This window comes from Alexandromys fortis, unplaced genomic scaffold (assembly GCF_014885135.2).
Source record: "Alexandromys fortis isolate MF-2015 unplaced genomic scaffold, M_Fortis_MF-2015_v1.1 scaffold_70, whole genome shotgun sequence".
NCBI classification, from domain to species: Eukaryota; Metazoa; Chordata; class Mammalia; order Rodentia; family Cricetidae; genus Alexandromys; species Alexandromys fortis.
This window is the reverse complement of record NW_026067955.1, coordinates 8,292,437-8,316,791: the sequence shown is the minus strand read 5'-3', so window position 1 is coordinate 8,316,791 and position 24,355 is coordinate 8,292,437. Positions and strand designations below refer to the sequence as shown.

General features: G+C 48.5%; 1 protein-coding gene across 2 annotated transcripts; it reads right to left on the bottom strand.

Annotated features, from left to right (window-relative positions):
• Window positions 1–7,014: 7,014 nt before the first annotated feature.
• Cilp (cartilage intermediate layer protein) lies at window positions 7,015–23,390 on the bottom strand. Of its 2 annotated transcripts, XM_050151936.1 has the most exons (9): window positions 22,760–23,390; window positions 20,954–21,111; window positions 18,586–18,678; window positions 17,704–17,973; window positions 15,541–15,720; window positions 14,446–14,760; window positions 13,387–13,495; window positions 12,435–12,592; window positions 7,015–9,787 (listed from the first exon to the last, which is right to left on the bottom strand). In XM_050151936.1, the coding sequence occupies exons 2-9, from the start codon at window positions 21,012–21,014 to the stop codon at window positions 7,419–7,421; spliced, it is 3,555 nt and encodes a 1,184-aa protein (XP_050007893.1). In that variant the 5' UTR covers window positions 21,015–21,111; window positions 22,760–23,390; the 3' UTR covers window positions 7,015–7,418. The 2 variants fall into 2 exon arrangements, with proteins under 2 accessions (XP_050007893.1, XP_050007894.1); XM_050151937.1 differs by lacking the exon at window positions 17,704–17,973 and having other exon boundaries at window positions 22,760–23,389.
• Window positions 23,391–24,355: the final 965 nt, after the last annotated feature.

The window sequence follows — 24,355 nt, the reverse complement described above, 5'->3', positions numbered from 1 at the left end:
CAAAGCACCTACATTCACCCTTTCCTGACAGGTTAATGATGCTTAAAAAAGAAAGTCAAGTGCAATTTTCCGGCTCAAATAGTTTTAATGGAGCTGCTGAGACTTTATCTTGAGCTATTTATCTTGTGTAAACTACATAACTGAAGGAACATAGGTTTGTGTCTCTTCCTCTTGCATAAAACTCATTTTTCTTCATTTTTACTCAGTATTATCTCCCAGCATTGTGAATATCATGAGCTGCTGTGAAAAAATACGTACATCACCCGATACCAACACTGAGTCTTTTCAGATTAGAACAAGGGTAAAGGTGTCTGCTGCCACGAGTTCAAACCCTGAGACCCACATAGTGGCAGGAAAGAACAAGTGTTGAGACTGGAGAGATGGCTCAGTGGTTAAGAGCACTGACTACTCTTCCAGAGGTCCTGAGTTCAATTCCCAGCAACCACATGGTGACTCACAACCACCTGTAGTGAAATCTGGTGCCCTCTTCTGGTCTGCAAGAACACATGCAGGCAGAACACTGTATACTTTAAAAAAAAAAAGTGTTGTGTGTCCGAACACATAAATAAATAAAGTTTAAAGGAAAAGGGTAGGAACTCAGGGGATTGAGACCCAGACTAGAACCTAAATCTTCTGGTTTAAAAACTGTACTGCTTGAAGCTATGGAAACTCCACTTGCCGGCTGATGATGGCCTGAGCTCAACCCTTGGAGCCCTCACTCTAGAAGATGTGCTCTACCCCCAAACATCCCATTGCACACAAATAATTGTTTTAGAATTTCATCTTCTCTTTCACCAGGAATTCCAGGGCTGCCTCTCAGACAGACACGGGGTCCTATTGGTTACTACTGCTGTGGTGAAACACTGTGACCTCAAACAGGACACCAACCTGGAGGCAGCAGCTAATGAAGAGGCCTCGGAGAGGTGTGGTTTACTGGCTTGTTCCTCAAGGCTGGCTCAGCCTGCTTTCTTATAGAACCCAGGACCACCAGCCCAGGGATGGCCCCACCCACAATGGGTAGTCCCCAATCAATCATTAATTTACAAAATGCCCTACAGTCGCGCAGTGGTGGCACGAGCCTTTAACCCCAGCACTCGGGAGGCAGAGGCAGGTGGATCTCTGTGACTTCGAGGCCAGCCTGGTCTACAAGAGCTAGTTCCAGGACAGGCTCCAAAGCTACAGAGAAACCCTGTCACGACAAACCAAATTAAAAAAAAAAAAAAAAAAAGAGAGCATCAGATCCCTTGGAGCTGGAGTTACAGATGGTTGTGAGCCACCACGTGGGTATTGGGAATTGAACATTGGCCCTCTGCGAGAGCAGCCAGTGCTTTTAACCACTGAACACTGAACCATCTTTCCAACTCCATAAAATTCACCCTGTAGAGCACATGATACAGTAGCTTTTAAAAAAAATTGAGACAGATTTTCTCTATTTTAAGAAAATAAAGAATGGTAGGCTGATCTTTATTTTCTTAAAATTATACCCCTCCTGAGGGAGAGGCAGGGTTCATTATTTAAGAGTGGTTTGTTGCCCAGTGGTATGGCACATGCCTTTAATCCCAGCACTCAGGAGGCAGAGACAGGCAGTGTTCGCGGCCAGTTTGCCAGATTGGTCTACAAAGTAAGTCCCAGAACAGGCTCAAAGCTACAGAGAAACCCTGTGTCAAAAAAAAAAAAAAAAAAAAAAAAAAAAAGTGGTTCATTTTGTTTCAGAAGACAGGAGTTCAGTTCCCAGCCCTGGAGCAGTCAATTATAACTCCAGCTCCAGGGATCAGACTCCCTCTTGTGATTTCCAAAAACACACCTATACGCACTTGGTATACAGTCTTACACACACACACACACACACACACACACACACACACATACATACACACACACAAATAAATCCTAAAAACCAAAAAATATCCTGGAGTGGCTGGGTATTATTCATACCCATAATCCCACCACTAGGGAGGCTGAGGCCAAAGACTGAAAGTTCAAGGTCAGCGAGAAGGTCAGACCCTCTATCAAAGAGAAGCATAAGGGTGTAGGTTTTTACAGAACTAAATCCCTGCCCCAAAGTGTTTTGATAAAATATTCTGGACTAGAACTCCAGGAGTAATTTACTTATTATGTTTGTTTGTTTGAGACCACCCACAAAGTGGGTCTCAAACTCACCGCACAGCGAAAGATGACCTTGAACTTCTGATTCTCCAGCCTCCACTTCCCAAGTGCTGGAATTACACGCAACGTGTGCTTTGCTTTGCTTGATGTTGGGAATTGAAGGCGGGCTTCATGCACACTTGGCAAGCTCTCTGCCAATTGCGCTACATGCCCAGCTCGGGAAGCTATTGTCATTGCTAGAGTTTGGAGTGCAAGGGCCTAGCTACAGGAACGCGCGTCTCCACTACCTTAACACAAGCCCGAGTTTCCGAAGATCTCTCTTTTTGGATTTTTCCCACCAGGGTCGTTGCTTACCTTTTGTGTTGTGGGGAGATGAAGGAGACCACAGGGAGGGTCCTCCAGTGACAGTGCTTTGGGCTGAAGACCTCAGAAATCAAGGCGGGGGTGGGGTGGGGTGGGCGTGTGGGCGTGTCTACCATCCTGCTGTTTTTAGAGAGATGGCCAGCAGATGGCACTAGTTTACCACCCTTCCCTTGGACTCTGGCGAGGTGGGGAATTGGTTCGTGAAGCTAACCCAGCGGAACTCGGAACTCCAACCTCCAACGTTGCAAATCCTGAAGATAATGTCAGGAAACGCTTGTTTGAATTTTTTTTTCAAGTAAAGGTTTCTCTGGGTAGCCCTGGTTGTCCTGGAACTAGTACTGTGGACCAGGCTGGCCTTGAACTCACAGAGACCCGCCTGCCTCTGTCACCCAAGTACTAGGATTAAAAGTGTGCACCACCACCGCCCAATTTGTTTGAAATTTTTAAAGGGCACAGAGAGTGATTTTCAAGAAAGAGGACAGAAACGAAGCATTCTGGTTAACTAAAGCCAAAGTTGGAGGATTTGCACTTCCTGCGGGAAGGCCAACAGTGGTTGCTGTAATGAAGCAAAAGAACAGACTGGTAAATTCATAGATGAGCTCGTTTACAGTCAACTGATTTTGATCAGAGATGCCAAGACCTTTCAGTGGAGCGGAGCGTCTCACCAAACGGTGCCGGGTCAACAGGATGACCACATGCAGAAAGACGAAGTGGGGTCTAACCTCTATACCGTATGTGAGAGCTGAGTCAAAATGGCTCAGTGGGGCCACAGATTTGACCCCGGTTCGTCTTGATTTAAGGTCAGAAAATTCAAACCAATTCTTGACCCTCAAGGCCAGATAACCGGATGTTTGATCTGTCTTTCATCTCTCATAGATTCTTTCCTCAATCCTCACTCCCCCTTTCAGGCACATTTGAGCAGGCCAGCTAGTTTCCACCATGATTCAGAGACAAGGGCTGGGGTGTAGCTTTTATAGTGTGGTGCTCTGGGTTTGATCCCCAGCTCTGCATAAACAGGGTGTTGCCTCCAACTTTACTTAATTCCTCTCAAGCTCCACAGACTCTGTTCCGGTCTCCACAGTGACCTTTGCTCTAGCACCCCCGACGCTTGAGATCTCCAGACTTCTTATTGATGAGCAGAGGAGCGGGCTTGACCCCTCTGTGTAGCTTCCTGCCTCTGCTGCTTCCTACTGCTACGCCACATCTGTCCAGGTAAAATTCACTCTCGGTACCGAGTGATCAGCCAGCACAGCACTGACGGAGAGTGAAAATGAGGGCTTTTCTAAGGTGAACATTGGGTCCGGAAAATAAGCAGGCGCCACAGTGGAGAAGCAAGCCATGAGTCAGAGGCTGCTCTCTGTTTGCTTGGTTGTTTTGCTGGGCTGGGAAGGAACCTGGGACTGTGTGCATTCCAGAGACATTTCTAATTGGTCATAAACTGTCCTCCCAGGAGCTAGGCAGATGCTGACCTGAGAGGGCGAATCCAACACAGCACAGTGGTGGCCAAAGGACTCGGACTGACCAGGGACACAGGAGCAGGTGTTTTGTCCTGATTACAAAGAATGTCTTATCTTCGCCAACCCTGACCTATTTCCTGATAGCTTTTTTTTTTAAAGATTTATTTATTATGTATACAACATTCTGCCTCCACGTATACCCGCATGCCAGAAGAGGGCGCCAGATCTCATTACAGATGGTTGTGAGCCACCATGTGGTTGCTGGGAATTGAACTCAGGACCTTTGGGAGAGCAGCCAGTGCTCTTAACCACTGAACCATCTCTCCAGCCTCCTGATAGCTTTGAAGTAGCTGGTAAGGATGATAGATTCATCCCATCCCAGTTCCGCTCCCCACCTCCTGGTTGTTTGGTTGTTCGCTTTTGGTTTTTCAAGCAGGAGATTATGCAGCCCAGGCTGACCTTGCTTTGAAGTTTAGGCTAGCCTTGAGCTCCTGGTTCTCCGTCCTCTACCTCCCAAATGCTGGGATACAGTTTAGGCTTGTGTGCTCCCATGCTGGCTCACCTCATTTCCCCGCTCCAGGATTGCTCTGGCACCACCCACTGGTCCTGATGTTTTATTTTAAACCAAAACCAAATCCTGTTCCTGTAGACCAGTTGTTTCACTCCAAGGAGGGGTGTTACCCACAACAGAGGCCCGCAGGCTGAAAAGGCAGGGTGTTTGCAGAACTTGAAAACTGAGAAAGAGAAAGCCTGTCATTTGGAGCAAGGTCAGCCAAACCAGCTGAAGGAGACAACAGACTTGGGAGAAGCCAAAGGACCACTTGGCCAGAACCTGGGCCAGCTATTGTATAATCTCCCTCATGCAGGAAAAAAATAAAAAATAAAAAACAAGAATTGGGACATATTTTAAGTCTTGCTTAGGAGCCCAGAACAGGCTCCCAACTTCAGGAATCTCTGCTTTTCTCTGAAAATGGAAACTATGAGCTAAGAGAACAAGTGTGACTGCTGGAGGTGCCCAGCCCTGTAACTTAGGGACACTGGGCCTTGCACCACCTTGCCCTGTTTTCCAATGCCCAAGGACAGCATGGCAGCCTCAGACTCAAAGCCCAGAATGTGCATTTATGGACATCTGCCCTGGCTCTGATGGGCTTCTAGCAAGAACGAAAGCAAATATAAAGGAACGGAGGTGGGGGCAGACTGGGAATGTAGCTCAGTTTGTAGAGGACTTGCCCAATATACATAAAGTCCTGGGTCTGAATCCCCAGCACTGCATAAAACTAGGTACAGTGATGTAAGTCCCCAATTCCAGTACTTGGGAGATGAAGGCAGAAATACCAGGAGTTCAAGTCATCCTAAGCTTTATAGTAAGTTTGAGACCAGACTTCACTACAAGAAACACTGTCTCAGGCTGAAGAGATGACTCAAAGGTTAAGACTGTTCTTCCAGAGGTCGTGATTTCAATTCCTAGCAACCACATGGTGACTCACAATCATCTATAATGAGACCTGGTGCCCTCTTCTGGTATGCAGGCAGAACACTGTTTTTTTTTTTAATCAACTTTTTTTTTTAAGATTTATTTATTTATTATGTATACAACATTCTGCCTCCAAGTATCCCGCAGGCCAAAGAGGGCACCAGATCTCATTACAGATGGTTGTGAGCCACCATGTGGTTGCTGGGAATTGAACTCAGGACCTCTGGAAGAGCAGCCAGTGCTCTTAGCCACTGAGCCATCTCTCCAGCCCCCAGAACACTGTTTTTTTTAAACTTTTTTTTTTAAATTATGTTTACAATGTTCTGCCTCCATGTATGCCTGCAGGCCAGAAGAGGGTACCAGATCTCATTAAATGTGGTTGTGAGCCACCATGTGGTTGCTGGGAATTAAACTCAGGACCACCAGAGCCATCTCTATACACAATTAAGGGCTGGAGAGATGGCTCCAGAAGTCCTGAGATTGTGGGAACTAGGAGATTTTCTTCCCAGAGTTGGTGGAGAAACTGTGATTTTGGAGACTGGAGAGATGGCCCAGCAATAAAGAGTGTGTATTGCCCTTGCAGAAGACCCTGATTCACCTCCCAGAACCTACACCAGGTGGCTTAAAGCCACCTCTAGCCAGGCAGTGGTGGCACACACCCTTAATCCCAGCATTTAAGAGGCAGAGGCAGGTGGATCTCTGAGTTCAAGGCCAGCCTGGTCTACACAGTGAGTTCCAGGGCAGCCAAGACTATAGAGAAACCCTGTCTCAAAACAGAACAAAACAAAAACCCCCAAAGACAGGTGGTTGTGGTGCACACCTTTAATTCCAACACTCGGGAGGCAGAGGCAGGCAATCTCTGTGAGTTTGAGGATCTCTGAGAGTCTGAGGCCAGCCTGGTCTACAAAGCAAGTTCCAGAACAGCTAGGACTGTTTCACAGAGAAACCCTGCCTCCAAAAACCAAAACCAAACAAACAAATAAACAAACAAAAAACTCCACCTCTAAGTCCATCTAATTCCAGTTCCCGGGGATCGGATGCCGTCTGGTCTACTTGGGCACCTACATGCACGTGGTGAAAATAAGCCCACACAGGTGCACACACGTACACATAAATTAAAAAAAACCTTCAGTCACCTACAGTTGCATGTACACCGGAGGTCCAAATTTGCCAAAGAAATGTTAAGGGACTGGAGAGATGGCTCAGTGGTTAAGAGCACTGGCTGCTCTTTTAGAGGGCCCTGGATCAATTCCTAGCACCACATGGCAGCTCACACCTGTCTGTAATTCCATTTCCAGGGCTTAAGACACCCTCTCATAGACATATATGCAAGCAAAACACCAATGAACATTAAATAAAAATAAATAATATATAAAATAAATAACCTTTAAAAAGAAATAAATATTAATTGCATTTCAAGTAAAATATTAATGTTTATTTTCTTTGACCACCATTTATATGTACGAACTGTGACAAAGGCTTTGCTTACATTTTGTGGAACATGCTGGGCAGTTGTGGCGCACTCCTTTAATCCCAGCCCTCAGGAGGCAGAGGCAGGTGGATCTTGGTGAGTTCAAAGCCAGCCTTGTCTACAGAGTGANAAAAAAAAAAAAAAAAAAAAAAAAAAAGAAAAGAAAGAAAGAAAAGCATTTTGTGGAACATGGCCCAGCAATATGCTTTATAATGCTCATTTGCTTCTCAATATTAGATAAACATTAGTGCAGAGGTTGACAAAACCATACCAAAAGAAGTGTGTTTGCAGTCATAGCAAAAACGAACGGCCCAAGCTGCAGAAGTCTACCAAGTCCTTTTGTTTCTTTTTAAAAAGGAATCTTTATTTTGTCATTTTGGGGGCCGTATGCCAGCCAGTATCACAAGATAAGGACAATAAGTAAAGGCACACAGAAGCAAGCTGCACCAAACAGATCTGTTTAAATTAACAAGTGACAATCTGTGCAACAGTCTCACAACCGTTGTCACATGAGGTGGACAGAGAGAACTAGGAAGAACCCCAACAGCTAGTTGCTCAGAGGTTGCTGACCAACCCCAGAATATCTCAGGGGGGCCGCTTCTCCACGCCGGCGCAGGCCACCCCTGCTTGCCCGCTGTTGCCTCACGGAGGACACTCTTCCTTGGGCGGTGCCTGCAGCTGGGGACCTGGCCGGTGCGCTTTGGAGGTACTGGAAGGCACTCTGGCGGCCTACCTGCCTCTCTGCACAGTTAAAGGTCAGGGCAACTCCCACATTGCTCTTCATGATCCTGGAGGAGCCGTCGGAAGTACCATCAAAGCAGCGGCCAAGGGCAATCTCCTTAGCTGTACGAGGGTCCTGGTCGGTGACAGTGTAGATACCATAATTGTGGCCCAGAGGGTCCAGTGGTGCCAGCATGGTGTACTCACTGGTGTCATTGTTGACTGCTAGGGGAAGGTGGTTGACCAGATACTCATGCAGCATAGAGTTAACACTGGCTCGGTGGCAGCTGCCCTGGGGGATGACCTTCACTAGTGTGCGGTCTACGCGGTCTTGGTCATAGAGCATTCCACTGCATTTGAACTCCAAGCAGGCAGATGAGACGTTTGGCTGGTCTCTGTCCCGGGTACTCTTCACATCTCGGATCCCATAGAGCTTTCCCACAGTCTGCCGGTGCGTGCCCCCCATGTTGCGGGATCGTACATTCACCTCTAGGGGCCCCACGATCTTTACCTTGATGTAGCAGGCCCTGAACTCCATTGGCTTGGGCCACCATGCCAGGTAGTCTTCAGTCCAGCTCATGGGGTCATCTTCATTGAAAGGAACTGTGTTGTAGTCATAGCGATCCCCCTCAATCTGATAGAACCGGAAGTGGGGCGCACTGGGCGGTGCCTCTTCACATGCCCGAAGGTTCTCAAAAGCGTAGATGGGCCCATTGCTCTCTTCAGCTGAGTTGGGCCTTGGCTTGGCCATACTGATTTGGAAAGCCGTCTTTTTAACACGTGGATCCTCATGGTCTGTCCGACGGTATTTAAGTTTGTTGAGGTAGGGCTGAGGGACACCGATGGCATTTGGGTTGAATTTAGGAGAAGACTCGACCGCTTCTAGTTCTTCTCCAGAAAGGCTTGCCAAGACATAGACGGAGTAAGCGTCGGGGGACTGGTCATCGCAGAAGGCAGGCAGGCAGGCCCCATTGGGGCCGGTGATGACACTGTCAAATCGGCCCCAGGCCCTGGGGTTAGATGAGAAGCCAGTTTTGGGCTCCAGGTTGATCACCGAGACTACAACCCCCTGGATTTGCTCACTAGGCAAGAACCTCTCACTCCGGTAAGTCCTCACCTTGATGAAGCACCTTCGGCTTTCAGGGACATCCAGGTTAAAGAGCCTTCTCTCACGGATCTCCATGTTGCCCACTAGAAAGGTCCTCTCCTCCCTCTTGTTCCTCCTCTGGCTTTCAAATTTGAAATCGCCTTCCTCTTCCCACAGTCCTGTGTCTGGGTTGAGCGACCAGAGTTTCATGGCTGACACATGCTCTGGCATCTTCACCTGGTTCGAGTCAAGGTGGACCTTCACCTTGCCAGCATTCAGTGACTCAGAAGTGGCCTCATCCCTGAAGTCCACCGAGAACATACCGTATGTTCGAAGGGGAAAGGTGTCTCCTTCGTCGTTGATGAAGTTCAGGTCACTCTGGGCAGCTGTGGCCGTGGATATATTCCGAGGATCCAGGAAGGTCACGCTGGCCTTCACCTTTCCTGTGAAAGGCTCCCCATTCTGCCTATAGAAACTTTTGGATGGAATCTCCAGTTCAGCCACAGGGTCTTCACCAACCACCTCTCCCAGGGGGATGATATTGGTTTCCATGGCTTCCAACGTGATGGGCTCTTTCCGCCGAAGCATCTTGATCTCATGGAACACGGCACTCCCCTTTTTGTTGAAGGGCAGCACTTTGGTAGTGTTGACAAACTTCTGCAGCCTGTCCACAAATGTGAGCACCAGTCTCTCTGTATCCTGGGGGATGTGGAGGGTGAACGTGCCCTTGTAGCCAGTCATGCTCACACGGTTATTCCCCATGTACACATGGCCAAAGCGCATGGGCTCCCCATTGTCAGCAGCACTGACTCGGCCCCTAACGATGCTCCGTGTCTCTGTACACCGCTGGCAGCTGCACTCCATGGCCACTTTGGTGGGCAGCGTGTACCCACTGCACTGGATCTCCCTCTCCTCTGTTCTGGAGATGCCACAGCAGTTCTCCACGGCATCCCGGCACCGGATCCCATTGTCTTGCTGCCCTGCACAGGTCTTGATTGGGCAGCGGCCTACATCATAGTAGAAGGAGTTGGTGGCATTCTGGAAGCAGTCGTGGGGCAGCCGGATAAGGTAGCTCTCAGGGATTGGGTTGCAAGGACTCTCATCATGTGCTAAAGAAGAAATGGTATGGATATTAAAGTACAGATTCATGTCTGGCACAGAGTACCTCAGCTCTGTGTGTTCTCTCTCTTTCCCTTCCTTTCTCTCCTCTCTCAGTTTTGTTTTTGTTTTGTTGAGATGGGGTCTTGCAGAGCCCAAGATGGGCTCAAACTTATGCTGTAGCCTAGGATGATCTTAAATTCATGGTCCTCCTGCCTCTACCACCCAGGAGCTGGGATTACCAAGTATGTGCCTCTGAGCCCTGTCTTGAAAAGCCAAAGAGAGAGAGAGAGAGAGAGAGAGAGAGAGAGAGAGAGAGAAAGGAGCTATTCGTGACCCGTGTCTTGCAGTGCCTGGCACTCTCTACATCCTCAGTGATTTTCACATATCCCAGGAAACATTTGTATAGGTAGAAACCCTGTTTTTGTTTTTGTTTTTTTTTTATTTTGTATACATGGATGTTTTGCCTGTGGGTATCTATGCCTACAGAGGCCAAAAGACTGTCTACGGAGGCCAGAATGATGGCATCGGATCCCCTGGAAATGGAGTTACAAATGGTTTTAAGTTACCATGTAGTAATAGAGCCTGGGTCCTGTGGAGAGTAGCCAGTGCTTTTAACCACTGAGCCATCTCTGTAGCCCCAGAAACCCTGTTTTAACTGGGCATGGTGATACACACTTATAATCCTAGTACTTGGGAGGTGGAGACAGAAAGATCATAAATTCAAGGCCTTTCTTGGCCATATAATGGGTTTGAGGCCAGCCTGGGCTATATAAAACCTTGTCTCAAAAAACAAATCACAAAACAAACAAGCCTTGTTTAAAGTAATGGGAGTCTGGTGTTTTCCCCATGCGGCTGTCATACACTGGAGTTCTCAATACTGAAGTCAGAGCCACATGACTCAATCTAAGACTCCACTTCCCTTAGCTTGGACCTGTGCCCAAAACTGTTTATCAGTTGAAGAAAACAATATCTTTGTAACAGTAGCATTCAAGGACTGAACCACCAGGACACCACCTCTGTACCCATCAACCCTTGTCGGTCACATTCATGGTCGCTCTTGAGTAAACACAAAGATAAACTCTCTTAGTTTATCTTTCTAGTTAATGTGCCAAAGCTTTTAGCTACTGACATAGTTCTATTTCGCATTAACACTGTTTTCTCTTTAGTTCCCTTTATGTTAAACTTAAAGCAATGAACACATATCTTAGGAAAGAACGTGCAGTTGTTATCTGGAAACTGAATAGTGAAGAATCATGAAAGGACCACTGTGCTGACAGGGTGGGTGTAGCCGTGACGGTTGACACACTTCATGCCTCCTCCGCTAAGGCCCTTTGCCATGTCTGATCTGAGGTCTGTTGCTCAATTTTCTTAGAGTCTGTGAAATAGTCCATAATTCTTCCAATGACTTTTCATTTCCTCTGCTTTGTTTTGTTTTGTTTAGGCTGATTCCTAAGATCTCCTCCCCCCTCCCCCCACTTTCCAAGGACAGGCTTCATAGACCTTAGTCCTGAAGTTTTTCCCCCTCCGGTTTTCTTCTAGAAGCCAGCCTTAATCAGGTCACCCTTTTGTATAACGCATTCTCAGCTCCCCGCTTCTGTAGACCGGCGATCAGTAACACTTCTCCCTCCACACACACTGCCCCTCATGATACTTGAAGATCAGGACTTTCCAACCTTCACTGCAAAGCAGGGTGAAGTAAGAAGCTTTGAAGTCAGCATGCCCGGGTCATATCTCAGACAAAAAGCAGACTCTTGGGGGTCATTGCAAAATATCAGTTTGGGGGTTTTATTTTTGGGGGAGGGCTGGCTTTTTGAGATAGGGTCTCATATAGTCAAAGCTAGCCTTGAACCCACTGTGTAAGAGAAGATGACCTTAGATTAGACTCCTGGTCCTCCCTCTACCTACCAAACGCTGGGAATGCATGCCTATGCTACTATGCACCTGGAAGGTGTCTAATTCTATCTAATAGGGCCTGGGTTTCTATTTTAGCTACATTTTTTAAAATGAATTTCAGGGGCTGGAGAGATGGCTCAGAGGTTAAGAGCATTGCCACCTCTTCCAAAGGTCCTGAGTTCAGTTCCCAGCAACCACATGGTGGCTGGCTCACAACCATCTGTAATGGGGTCTGGTGCCCTCTTCTGGCCTGCAGGCATATACACAGACAGAATATTGTATACATACTAAATAAATAAATATTTAAAAAATAAAATAAAATTAATTTCAGGGGCAAGTTGACAGAATCTCATGTAGCCAAAGCTATCTCAGATTCACTGTATAGCTGCCGCTGACCCTAACCTTCTGTCCCCCTACTTTCATCTTCTGGGTTTCTGTAGTTCTGGGGACTGAACCAAGGGCTTCATTTATGCTAGACAAGTGCTCTACCAAGTGACATCCCCAGGTCCTGCATGTTTTTGTCTTGACTGAACTTTATTTACATTTCTACACACACACACACACACACACACACACACACACACACACACCCCTCAAATGATGGTTCTGTGATAGTAAGACGTAGCTCTACACTGTATCCCAGACGGCCTGGCACTGTGCACATCATTGCAAACCCCAAGCTTTTCCTGCCTAGTGATGTTGACTGTAGTGCTCAGCCAGCCTGTTGCAGACCCAGGACCCTTGTGACCCATGCGGGCTTACCGATGACCATCAGCTGGGCGACCTTGGACTTCACAGCCCCAGCATCACTCTGTGCCTTACAGAAATACTCCCCTGCCTGGTCCTGCCGCAGATTCCTCAGCACCAGCTTGCTTTCATGCTTGTAGAGAGAGGGATCCAGCAATGTGTTGTTGTGGTACCTGTAAGGATGCAGAGGTGGAGCCCCAGTAGGTCATGGGAGGGAAGGTACACATGAAGATGTGCCAAGAAGTAGCGAATTGGAGATGGTTCACTTTCACTCGGCCTGCCCAAGAGCACCTGATTGGCTGGGAGTTGAGAAACTGCTTTGAAGCCCCAGCCACACCTCTTAATTGATGGGGAATCTTTAGACAACTCCACTCACCTCTCTGGATTACAGCTTCCTGCTCTCCAGCTGACCTCCCAGAACCGTTGGAATTCTGTACAAGCTAGTGGCTGTAGTGCTCATTGGAGAGTAAAGAACTCACTCCCAGCACTGGGGATACTGACCTTGCTAGGGGAAGCAAGACCGAGGAATCTTGCTGATTGGCCTAAGAACATGCGTGTTAGTACCCTAAGGTCAAGAGACATTTTGGAGCTGAGAATGGTGGCACATGCCTTTAATCTTAGCACTTGGAAGGCAGAGGTAGGCGAATCTCTGAATTTTAGCCTGCTTGGTCTATAGAGCGAGTTCCAGGAAAACCAGGGCTACAGAGAGAAACCCTATCTCAGAGAGACAGACAGAGAGAAAGAGATATTTTGGGAGAATGAGCTGAACTTTGAGGCATAAGAGGACTGGCTGGTTGTCTGGCAGCCTCCACCCTGCAGGCCCCACTTGTAAATGCCATCGTTCAGATTCTGCACTAGTCACCCACGTCTGCCTTTGTTCTATCAGCCATGGCTACTGTTAGAGACACAAGGCAAGCAAGCTCTGATTTCTAAGAGAACTGGGTGGGGCAGCCAGCAGAATACCCACCAGAAGTACTTGTCGGGACTGGGTTTCCCTGTGGCCTTGCAACACAAGGACACACTCTCCCCGGCCCGCCGTGCTTTCGTCTCAGGGTTCATGACAATGTATGGAGTCTCTGGGAAAGAAGATGAGAAACGGTGTCTGGGTTTCTTACTTTGTGACAGAGTCTTGAGAGCCCTGCTTCCCCAGGGTCTTCAATGATATTGAAAGTGTACAGCAGGCTGGAGAGATAGCTCAGAGGTTAAGAGCACTGGCTGCTCTTCCAGGGGTCCTGAGTTCAGTTCCCAGCAACCATATGCTAGCTCACAATCTATAATGAGATTTGGTGCCAGAACACTATATAAATAATAAATAAGTAAATAGATAGATAAATAGATAAATATTTTTTTTTAAGTATATGGCTTTATTCTATCCCCTTCCAGTCTCCAGTGCTCCCCAGCACCCAAAGGAACTGATCCCCAGAGGATTCCCCTCCTCCACCCTCTCCATCTGGGGCCTGCTCCCACAAACTTCTCTGGTAGCATCTGGATAGGACAATGGAGAATTCAGTGGACCTCACACCAGCCACACTCTAAGTGCTACAAAGACAGAACTAATGGCCCCACCCCACTCATGCATTATTTATGATCTTCTGCCCCCCCAGCAGAACCTTTCTTTCTTTCTTTCTTTCCTTTTCTTTCTTTTTTTTTATTATTATTCTACACCATTTCTGAGCTTCCCAAGCTTCTCTCTGACCTGCAAACCTTTGTGGTAATTGACTATTTTAAACAAGGTGGACAGAGACATCCTCATGCCTCGGCGTGCTGGACCTACCAAAATCTCGGAGAACACTCTGTATTGAGTCACACAACAAGTGCAAAAGCCCTGAGGTAGGGATGGGTCTGTATTTGGGAAGCAGACAAAGAAGCCATTGTGGCTTTAAGATATTGATTCTGCATAGCGAGAATTTTAAACAGAAAGATTAGGGAAAGCCGGAGGATACAGGGCCTGTGGGTTTTACACTGTGTGAGCCGGGAAAGGAGCTTTCAACCTTGCAACCCCTCCTGCCATGGGGCCCTCGGTCACCTGCCCTCACGAACTCCGCATTGACGGTGGCTGACTTCAGGCCAGTCTTGGGCATCGTGAGCACAATTGGAGCAAACTTGGTCTTGGTGATTTTCAGAATGCTCTTGCCGTCGGGACACAAGCCGGGAATTTGGAACCTCCCTCTGCTGTCTGTCCGGGTCAACATCTTTGGTGCCTTGGCCAACAGGTAGACAGTGGCCCCTGGAGCTGGGGCACCTCCGGGGAGGGAGATGGCCCCATAAAGCATGAAGTCCTGGCACATGCAGGCGTCGCAGTCAGCATTCACCTGGCCCATGGGACAGGTCAGGTCACAGGCTGTGGGACAAGGAGCCAATCAGCAGAGCTTTATGGATTCTGACCCATCTTCACCCCATCCCAGCCTGAGTGTTCACACATATTTTCTTCCCTCCTTCAGCCTTTCTTAACCCTTCTAGCCCTGCCTGGACGACTAATTCCTATCTACCCTTCAGATTTAGCCCAGAAAATGACATCCTCTTCTTCCTTCTTTCCTTCCTTCCTTCCTTTCTTTTTTCTTTCTTCCTTCTCTTTCCTTCCTTCCTTCCTTCCTTCCTTTCTTCCTTCCTTTTTTTTTTTTTTTGTGTGTGTAGGATTAAACACAGGGTTTCTCTATATAGTCCTGGCTGTCCTTGTAGACCAGGTTGGTCTTGAACTCAGACATCCATCTGCCTCTGCCTCCCAAGTGCTGGGATTAAAGGCGTGCATCACCACTGCCCAGTTGATTTCTTTTAATTTTATGTGCATTGGTGTTTTGCCTGCATGAATATCTATAGGAGAGTGTCAGATCTTGGAGTTACAGACAATTGTGAGCTGCCACGTGGTTGCTGGGAATTGAATCGGGATCCTCTGGAAGAGCAGCCAGTGTTCCTCACCACTGAGCTGTCTCTCCAGTCCCCACCCCCAGCTGTGATCATTGACAATGTCCTGTGTTCACAGCTGTCCTGTACGTCTCCCATCAGAGCAGTTGACATGCTCAGTTAGTGGTAGACTCAGTCTCACACTGACCCTCTAGCCCGTCCTTCAGGCTATTTCAGCTTCACCAACACAGAGGGTCAGTGCCCAGAGGGGGGCAGGTACCTGTGCAGGCCGGACTCACACAGAGCTGGCCTTCCTCGGAGGCCTCACTGCACAGTGACACTGTCTGTGCCATGCAGGTGCGGGTACGGGTCTGGACCCCAGTGTGACCACAGGCAGCTGAGCACTTGCTCCAGGGCGACCAAGGACTCCAGATGCGCTCAGAATCTCGTCGCAAGGAACCTGTAAGATGAGAGCAGAAGTCACTCCTCCCTCTCTAGGGGATTGGGTCAGGAACTCTGACCCCAATGCTGTTTCTTCTCTGCTGAGGGAGCACAGGTCCCTACTGGCGTCATAAATCTCACTGATACGTCTGTTTATTTCCATGAATTAATAATAATTTTGAGACACTCTCATGTAACTGAGACTGGCCACCAGTGTCTGATCTTCCTGCCTCTACCTTCTGAGTGCTGCAATCGTAAGGATGCAGGCTACCGCTTGTCCAGTTTAGGTGTTACTGGAGATGAAACCAATTGTTTCGTGGATGCTAAGCTAGCACTTGACCAACTGAGCTACATCCCAGCCCTACAATAATTTTTTTTATCCGAATAAGGGAAGTCAAAAGTCTTGAGGAAGTAGTGTCTCTGACTTGCACAGAGGCAACATATGGGTGAAAGGTTTCTGGGTTTTGTTGGTTGGTTGGTTGGTTGGTTGGTTGGTTGGTTGGTTAGTTGGTTGGTTGGTTTTGGCCCAGCACTGTTGCCTTAGGATCTCTGTTGTCGGCAGGCCATCATCCTCCACTAGTGTGAAAACACCACATGCTCCCTGCAGGCAGGCTCCTTGGGAATTCAGGGCCTGTAGTTCACAATGACCTGGAGAGCCAGACTCCTGGATAGCCTACCTCCTCACCTCTCTTCTGCGAGGCTCAGCCCTTGCTAGAGAGACTAGCTGGTCTCCCAAGACCATAAAACCGTCATAGCATCAGGGTCTGCGGCATCAGTCTGTATCGATAGGTAGAGCCCGAGGGGCAGGGCGCCCATCCAGAGTGCAGGCCTGCAGCAGATCACTTAATATCTGTACTCCCCAGTGCATAGGCAGAAAGGCATACAGAGAACACAGATTCCGCAGACATGGACATGGTTCAAATCCCTGTGTAGCACTGAGCTGTGTAGCTAGTGGACTAACTGGACTTCTCAAAGCCTTGGATATCCTGTTGAGATAGCAGTCCCTCAAAGGTCAGCTGTCAAGGCTGAATAATGAGCATAGTCAGCATCTTGAACACAGACACTGTAGCCGCAGTTGGCATTTAGCAAACCTGGGCTCAACTGCTTCCTTCTTTCATTATCTTGTGTGAGCTTCATCGAAGCCCTCAGGAATAGAAGGACACGCCTATAATCCCAGCACTTGGAGGCCTGAGTCTGAAGATTATACGGGCCACTTGGAGCTACACAGTAAGTCTGAGCCCAGCCTAAACTATGCAGTGAGACTTTATATCAAACTTATATCAAACTTTATATCAAAACTTAAAAAAAAGAAATTAAAAACTTTTAAACCCTAGAGATACACTGTTACTCTTGCTCCACATATCAGAGGCCAGTAGCTGTAATCCCCAAACAGGAGGATCATGGGTTCAAGGCCAGATCTGGGTAATTTACAAGAGTCTCTCAAAATAAAAGTACAGAATTTTTTTAAAAAAGAGAACTAGGAATGTAGCTCTGTGAAAGAGGACTTAACCAGTATACGAGGGGCCCGACGTCCAATCCCTAACACTGGAAAACATGTGAGAACATAAGACTAAGAAACTCAGAATCTTGTCTAAAATACACACACAGTTGCAGCTGGGCATAGAGGCACATGACTGCAATCTCAACATTCTGGAAAGAGGCAGGAAATAATGTACCTCAGTAGTAGAGGGCTCTAATATAATGTCCCAGATTCAATCCACAGTACCCCCAAAATAAGTAATGGAGAAATAAACCGCACAGTTATACAGAGTAAGCTAGAGATTCAAACCCCAGAAGTTAGACACCAAGCGCCATCTTCCCTCCTGAGTCACTGGAAATGAACCCAACAGGTTGGCTGGGAAGATCTGGGGCTCTTATCACGTTAACGACACTCAGTGGCTGTTAAGAGACTGGGAGTATATACAGGCATGCGCTATTCAGATCCTGGCCTCTCCTGTAACCAAGGCTGCTGGGAGGAAGGACTGGGGCCATTCAGACTCACCTGGTGGGCAGAGGAAGCGCACTGTATAATTGGAGCAGTTCTGGCCTGGTCTCTGTTCCCTGTTGAGGCACCAGAAGCCCTCACGGGGACTGCCATGAACCACCTGGCCCGTGCTGCCCGCAGGCATCCAGTCAGTGGTCCGGGCCTCTAGCCGCAGGGGACGGGCACACACACGATCCCCATAGTAGAAGCGAATAGCATCCAATCGCTCATAGTCACCCTGCCCACCTGGGTGGTCGATGTTAAACCAAGTTGTCCACTCACCAGGACCTGAGAGACAGAGCCAGGTTGAGGAGGAACCATCCCTGAATAGCAGGTGAACTCCAGCTAGCCTTTCCTGATGCATCCCTGAGAACCCTCCCTGTTTCTGTACAATCCCCATTTCCCTCACCCAGTCCCTTATTTCACCAGCAATTCTTCAGTCCCTTCTGTGCCTCACAATGTGGAGCCCTCCATTCCAGCCTCATCAGCCTGGTGGACCATGCTAGGGACTCTCTTGTCCAACTCTCTTTCTCCCACTCTGTCCCTTTCTAACACTGTAGATGGGATAAAGCTTTTTTCATGTGGCTTGGACCACAGCATTCTCTGCACAAAACATCACTTAGGATATTGGTGAGACTCCTGTGCAATTTCTCCACCCCCATCTACCCCTTTTGTCCCCACCAGCTCTAGCATGTTAGCACCCCATTTCTGGAATACATCAGGCAGCTTCCTGACTCTGAACTTTCTTGTGCTGCACCCCCCCCCCTGCCGGGAGAGAGCAGCCAAGTGTCTTGTTATAGCTTCCACAGAACCCTAACATCCTCCCCAGGCTGCAGAGACTGACCTAGCAAGCTCAGTGAGGACCCCATCCCGACCCTCCCTGCTCCAATGAAGACTCACTGTCCAGGGAGTCAGCCGGCTTGGCAAAGGTGTTGGAGGTCCTCTTCACAGGCCGGACTCTTCTCACTGACTGGGCAAGCATCATCTGTCTCCCTGCATAACAGAAGAAGAGAAGCCAGGGCTCCCAGGGTTTGGAGATGCAGAGCTGGTCTGGAGAAGCGGGGACCGCCTGAACCCTGAGCACGGATCCAAATCCCCAGGCTGTGCCACTCACTACTGTGAAACCCCAAAGGCTTTATTGCTCAGCCTGTTTCCCATAAAACACACAGCGAGGCTGGCTTGGAGGGCTTGCCCAACAAATGACAGTTCCCTTTCCAGTCTTGTTCTAGAAATGGAGGAGCAGCTAGACTTGGTGGTACACACTTGTAATCTCAGCACCCGAGAAGTGGAGGCGGGAGGGTCAGAGGTTCAAGGACAGCCTTGGCTACCGCAGTAAATTCCTGGTGAGCCTAAGCTACCTGAGACCCTGTCTCAAAGAGAAAGAGATGGAGACACTAGGTTTAGAGGTGCATGCATTTAATAATCTCAGCACTTGGTAGGCAGAGGGAAGTGGGTCTCTCAAGGCTAGATTGGCCAACCAGGCTATATAGTGAGACCCCAAAAAAAGAAAAAATGGGAAGGGGTCAGAAGGAATGGAAGGGGGACAAGAGAGGCCAATGAGAATTCATTTTATCAAGATATACCACACATGTATGAAAATTACATAAGGAAAATCATTATTATGCATATTTAGTATATACTAATTTAAATTTTTTTTTAGGACCAGAGAGATTACTTGACAGATAAAGGCATTTGCCACTAAGCCTGACATCCTGAGTTCAATCCTAGGGAAAGAGAACAGACTCCCAAGTTATTCTCTGACCTCCCCGCACATATACACACAGCAATAATTACATAAATCATTACATAAATAAAAAATTTAAATGGCGTTATCAGATACTTCAGGCAGCTAATAGGTTGAGATTCCTGCTAGGGAGTCTAGATCAGTCCCAGGGGAGATGGAACCTTGTTTTCCTTTCCTATAAAAATGGAAACACTAATTTCCCCTTCATAGGGTGCTGCTAGCCCGAGGGTCTCATGAAATGAGACAGCAATATCTGTGGAGGGGGCTGCAGACTCTGTTACCGCCTAACTAACCTTGGATAGACTGTTTAAGCCACTTGAGCTGTCCTCATAAAAAGAGGACAGTAAGAGTTCATTTATAAAATCCTCAGAACAATGTCTAGCATAAATAGTAAGCTATGTTCTGATAAATAAATGTTAGCAAGATATTCTAGCTCAATGTCTGACACAAGGGGTGCCAGTCTCTTTCTCTTGACACGCTGGCACTGAGAGCCACCATCCCGTAAAGGACTCGATGAACCTACTTGGCCAGGGGTCTTCATTGTTCCGACCACACCCTGAGTATGAGCAGAGGGCCCTCAGGACAGGGGCAGCCTTCTCCAGCCCTTCTCTACACACAGCTGGGTCGAGGGCTCCAGAAGCAGGAGAAAGGCGAGCAGAGGCGAAGGCAATTAACTCCCAGGCAAGGAGCCAAGTCAGAATTCTCTGTGCTGCCTAATTGGGGTGATGGGAGCCCTTTTAATCAACCTAATCTGATTTCCTCTCAAATGGCTGAATGTTAATCATCTTCACAAAAAGCAGCTGCCAAGGTGGGAAGGGCGAGGCAGGAGGCAGGCACGCACGCACGGCGCACTGGCGCTGTGCAGGAGCTGCCTTTGTTCCTGCATCTGTGGTCACGAGCCTGTGGGGCATGTGAGGGGTTGTGAGCAATTTTTGCATTAGCAGCATGATTAGAAATGAGAAGAGGCCAGGGAGATGGGAGATGGAGAGTTCTCCATAGGAGTTCAGACACCTCAGGCAGTCAGAGGCTCTACCAGGCATCTTCTTTCTGATCTTTGGGTCACCTCTGGGAGCAGAGGACAAGGAAACCAGGACAGGTTCTGGTGTGTCCATCAAACTTGGCTTCGGGGTATATGGGAAACTGGGTTTTTAGGGCCAGAAGTATTTTCATGCAACTGAAAACAGACCAGCCCCAAACCTGCTTCTGAGAACTCTTGTGTTTCCCCAGTGACTCCAATCTGCTTTGGCTGCCAGGAAGCTCAGAGCTAAATTTGGTGCACGGGGGCAGAAACTTTCCTAACTTTTTTCTTCCTCCCCATGTGTAACTATTCATCCTGGACCTCTGGTTCTGTTCTGTGAACTTTAATACTAAGAACGATCTCAGAGTTGAGGTAGGAACAGAGTATAAGCTATCAAACAATCTCAAGTCTTCAGGCCAGGCAGATGTGTAATTGGGTCCCAGAAGAGAAGCGACTTCACTGCGGCAGGAAGAAGCTATGGGAACAAGCTGAGACTTAGTGCGTACCAAGCACAGTGGTGAACTCCAGGACCAGGAAAGAGAGTACCCAGATCTTGATTGCTGCCATCTTTCCCTCAGGCCACGTAGAAATGTCACAGAGAGGTGATGCTGCTTCACCAAGTTGGACCTGTGGTTCCCCAGGGTTGTCTCATAGAGCCAGTGATCTACAAAGAAGCAAAGGGAATCATAACCCACATTTCTGGGTCACTGCTTTTTTGTTTGCTTGCTTGTTTCTGTTTTTGTCTTTTTTGAGACACGGTCTCCTGTAGGCCAGGCTGGCCTCAACTTCAGTGTGCACACAAGAAAGACCTTGACCTTCTGATTCTCCAGCCTCCATCTTCTGCACACTACCAACCAAACTCCATTCCAAGCCCGAGTCACATCTCTCGCGGCACCAGGGTGAAGATAGATAGAATGGAGTCTCGCTGAAGTGACATCTGCTGTGGAACTGTGCCAGGTTCCACAGCAGACAGGCCGCACGGGAGAACAGCGATAAAGAAGGTCCTTGACAGTAAAAGGGGCCTGGCTTCCCTCCAGCAGCTGCTGGGTAACGTACTGACCACTTCAAGACCCAGGCTTTTGTTCTGCAACCCTTTGACGGGGTTCATAGCTTTGAATAGGTTTACCTATGAAGGCCATGCAGTCCTGGCCCCAGCAACAGTAGACCCTCCTACAGGAGACAGGCAGACTGAAAGTCACCCATGCCTCAGTCGCACCACCTCCGAGAACACATTCCCAGATGTGCACGGGCCACAGCTGGAACCCATTCTGGCCTGTTTGTTTTTGACCTGGCTAGGAACACCATAGCCAGGAGCCAGCTAAAGGGAACTGGATGGGGTGCATAGTGCGAACCAGGGTTCCCAATAACTGGGAACATAGAGTCAGGGCTGCAGGACTGGGGAGAGGTAAACATGCCCAGACATAATGTCAAAGAATGAGTATGGTGGCCTGGGCTCCTCTTGGCTGGATATCTTTCCCCCATAGTTAGAACCAACCCAGAATCTGATCTAAAAAAAAAATCTTCCCCTCCAGCTGCGTATGATGACTTATACCTATAATCCCAGCACTTGGGAGACTGGGGTAGGTAGTGGCTGTGAGCTGGAGGCCAGCCTGGGCTATTACAGCAAATTCCAGAACAGCCTTAGCTACAGAGCAAGACTTTATCTGTTTATTTATTTTTAAAGTTACCTTCAATCACCAAATCCGGTGTGGAAAGAAAGGGAAGAAAACGTCTCCTTTCTGGAAGAAAAGAGACAAACAAATCCACAGCGCAGACTGTCTAGCCTTGAAGCCGCTGTACCAGTTGGTTCAGGCTATTCCAAGCTCCCAGGCTCTGAGCATGCCTGCAAAGCCAGAGCCAGCTCCAAGGTTGTCAGAGAGGCCAGGTTGGCTTGAGGCACCTTGTGGAAAAGCCATTTCCCATCTGGCAGCCAACAGAGAGTCTCTCTATATCCCACCATTTCCTCCCAGTAGGCCTGACACTCAGACTCCCCAACCGATGCTCGCCGGAGCTCCTGGACTCCTGGACAGTGCACAGCGGCCAGCCACAGAAGGAAAAGGTACAGAGAGCAAGATGAGGCCATGGGGGGGAGGGGACGGGACAGGACTGGGACTGTGACTTCAGGTGGGCAGGACCGAGGAGAGACTTGGATAATAAGGGGCAAACGAGGAGTGTCGAGCAGAAAGGGGGATCTTTTGTGGGAGACGGGTTGGTCAGCCAGCAAAGAAAGAACAAGGAGGTGTCTAGGGATGGGGGTAGGAGCAGAGCCAGGCAGTGAAATATACGGGTGGGGTAAGAGGGTTGGAGCTCACCGTGTCCTGAATAAGGCTTTTAGCTGGGGGTCCAAGTCTTCTTCACCTCTCCGGCCGTCCAGCCGCAGGCCCTTATATAGCACAGCTGGTGGCTCAGCCCGTGGCAGCCAGCCACGGGAAGAAGCAAGGAAACCAGATCTGAGCATGAGGCTCCCTCCCTTTCCCCACATCCCCAGCAGCTCACAGGGGCAAGAATTTAGCATCAAGATCCTTGGGGATGTGAGGGCGGGGTAGGGAACGATGCCATAGAGCAGTGATGGCCCAAGTGGGCCATAGCCTGGGCATAACAGTCTATGTCAGAGAGACAGGGGTCAGGAAGAAGGCTGGACATAGGACCCAGTCCTGGAAAAGGGCCAAGAGGAATTCTCCATCTGGGCAGCATTTCATAGCTTGGGATGGTGTGTGCTCGCCTAAGCTTGGTCTGCTGATCCCCCACATTCCCCAGCTGGCCAGCCCATGCACGACAGGATCTTAGTACATACTCCGGGAGTCTCTTTGGCGCACAGGTCACCTCGTCTCTATGGATGAGGGTGTCTGGTCTGAGCTGGACAATGACTCAGCTTCTTTGGCTTTTGAAGGAGCACTCAGGGACCCTCAGAAGAGATGAGGGACAAAGAGTCTGGGGTACAGGATATCAACTGGTAAGAACAGTTCATCTTTACCCCTCCCCACTTTCATTTGTGTGCCTCCCTGCACTCCCTGAGTCCAAAGAGATGCAACAAGTGATCTGCTTCAAAATCCTGCCAGGTGTGTGTGTGCACGCACACACACGTGTGCATGTTGTGCACGTGTGCATGCCTACCAGCAAGCCTTACCCGCATGTGAGTGACTAAGCAACTGCCTGAACAGTAGAGTTTCTCCCATCTCCCTCTTCCAGCTCCAGCCTGAGGATGCCTGTTGTCTTAGGCCACGCCTATCTAACTTTAGCATCATAAGAAACAGCTAGAAGGGAATGAGGATGTAGTGCCATTGGTAGAGCACTTACACAACCTGAAAAAAAGCCCTGAATTCCATCTACATAAACCAGGTGCAGTGGTACATACCTGTAATCACAGAACCTGGGAGATGGAGGCAGGGCAATCAGGAATACAAGATCATCCTCAGCTATACAGAGAGTTTGAAGCCAGCCTAGGCTACATGAGACCCTGTCTCAAAAAAACAAAACAAAAAACACTCAGAAGGCTACTAAAATCTAGGCATGTGGGAACTGAAGGCTGGAGAGATGGCTCAAAGCTTACAAGCACTTACTGCTTTTCCAGAAGACTTATACTCAGTTCCTAGCATCCAAATCAGGAAGTTCATAACCAACTGTAATCCCAATTCTAGGAGGGTATCCAAACACCCTCTGACTCCCATGAATACCAGGCATGCACATGGTACACACATACTCATGCAGAAGAAACTTGGCCCCACACCCAGACTTTCTGACTCAGTAGAACACGAGACTTGGCTTTGCAATGGAGCCAGTGGTCCCCAGACTGCATTCTGAGAAGAACTGGTTGAAAAGGTAGAACCATGGCTGGAAGTAGAAGATGCAAAGGGAGTCTCCTGAGTCCTGCTTCAGATCACAGCCTCATCCAACTGGCCTGGCCTCCC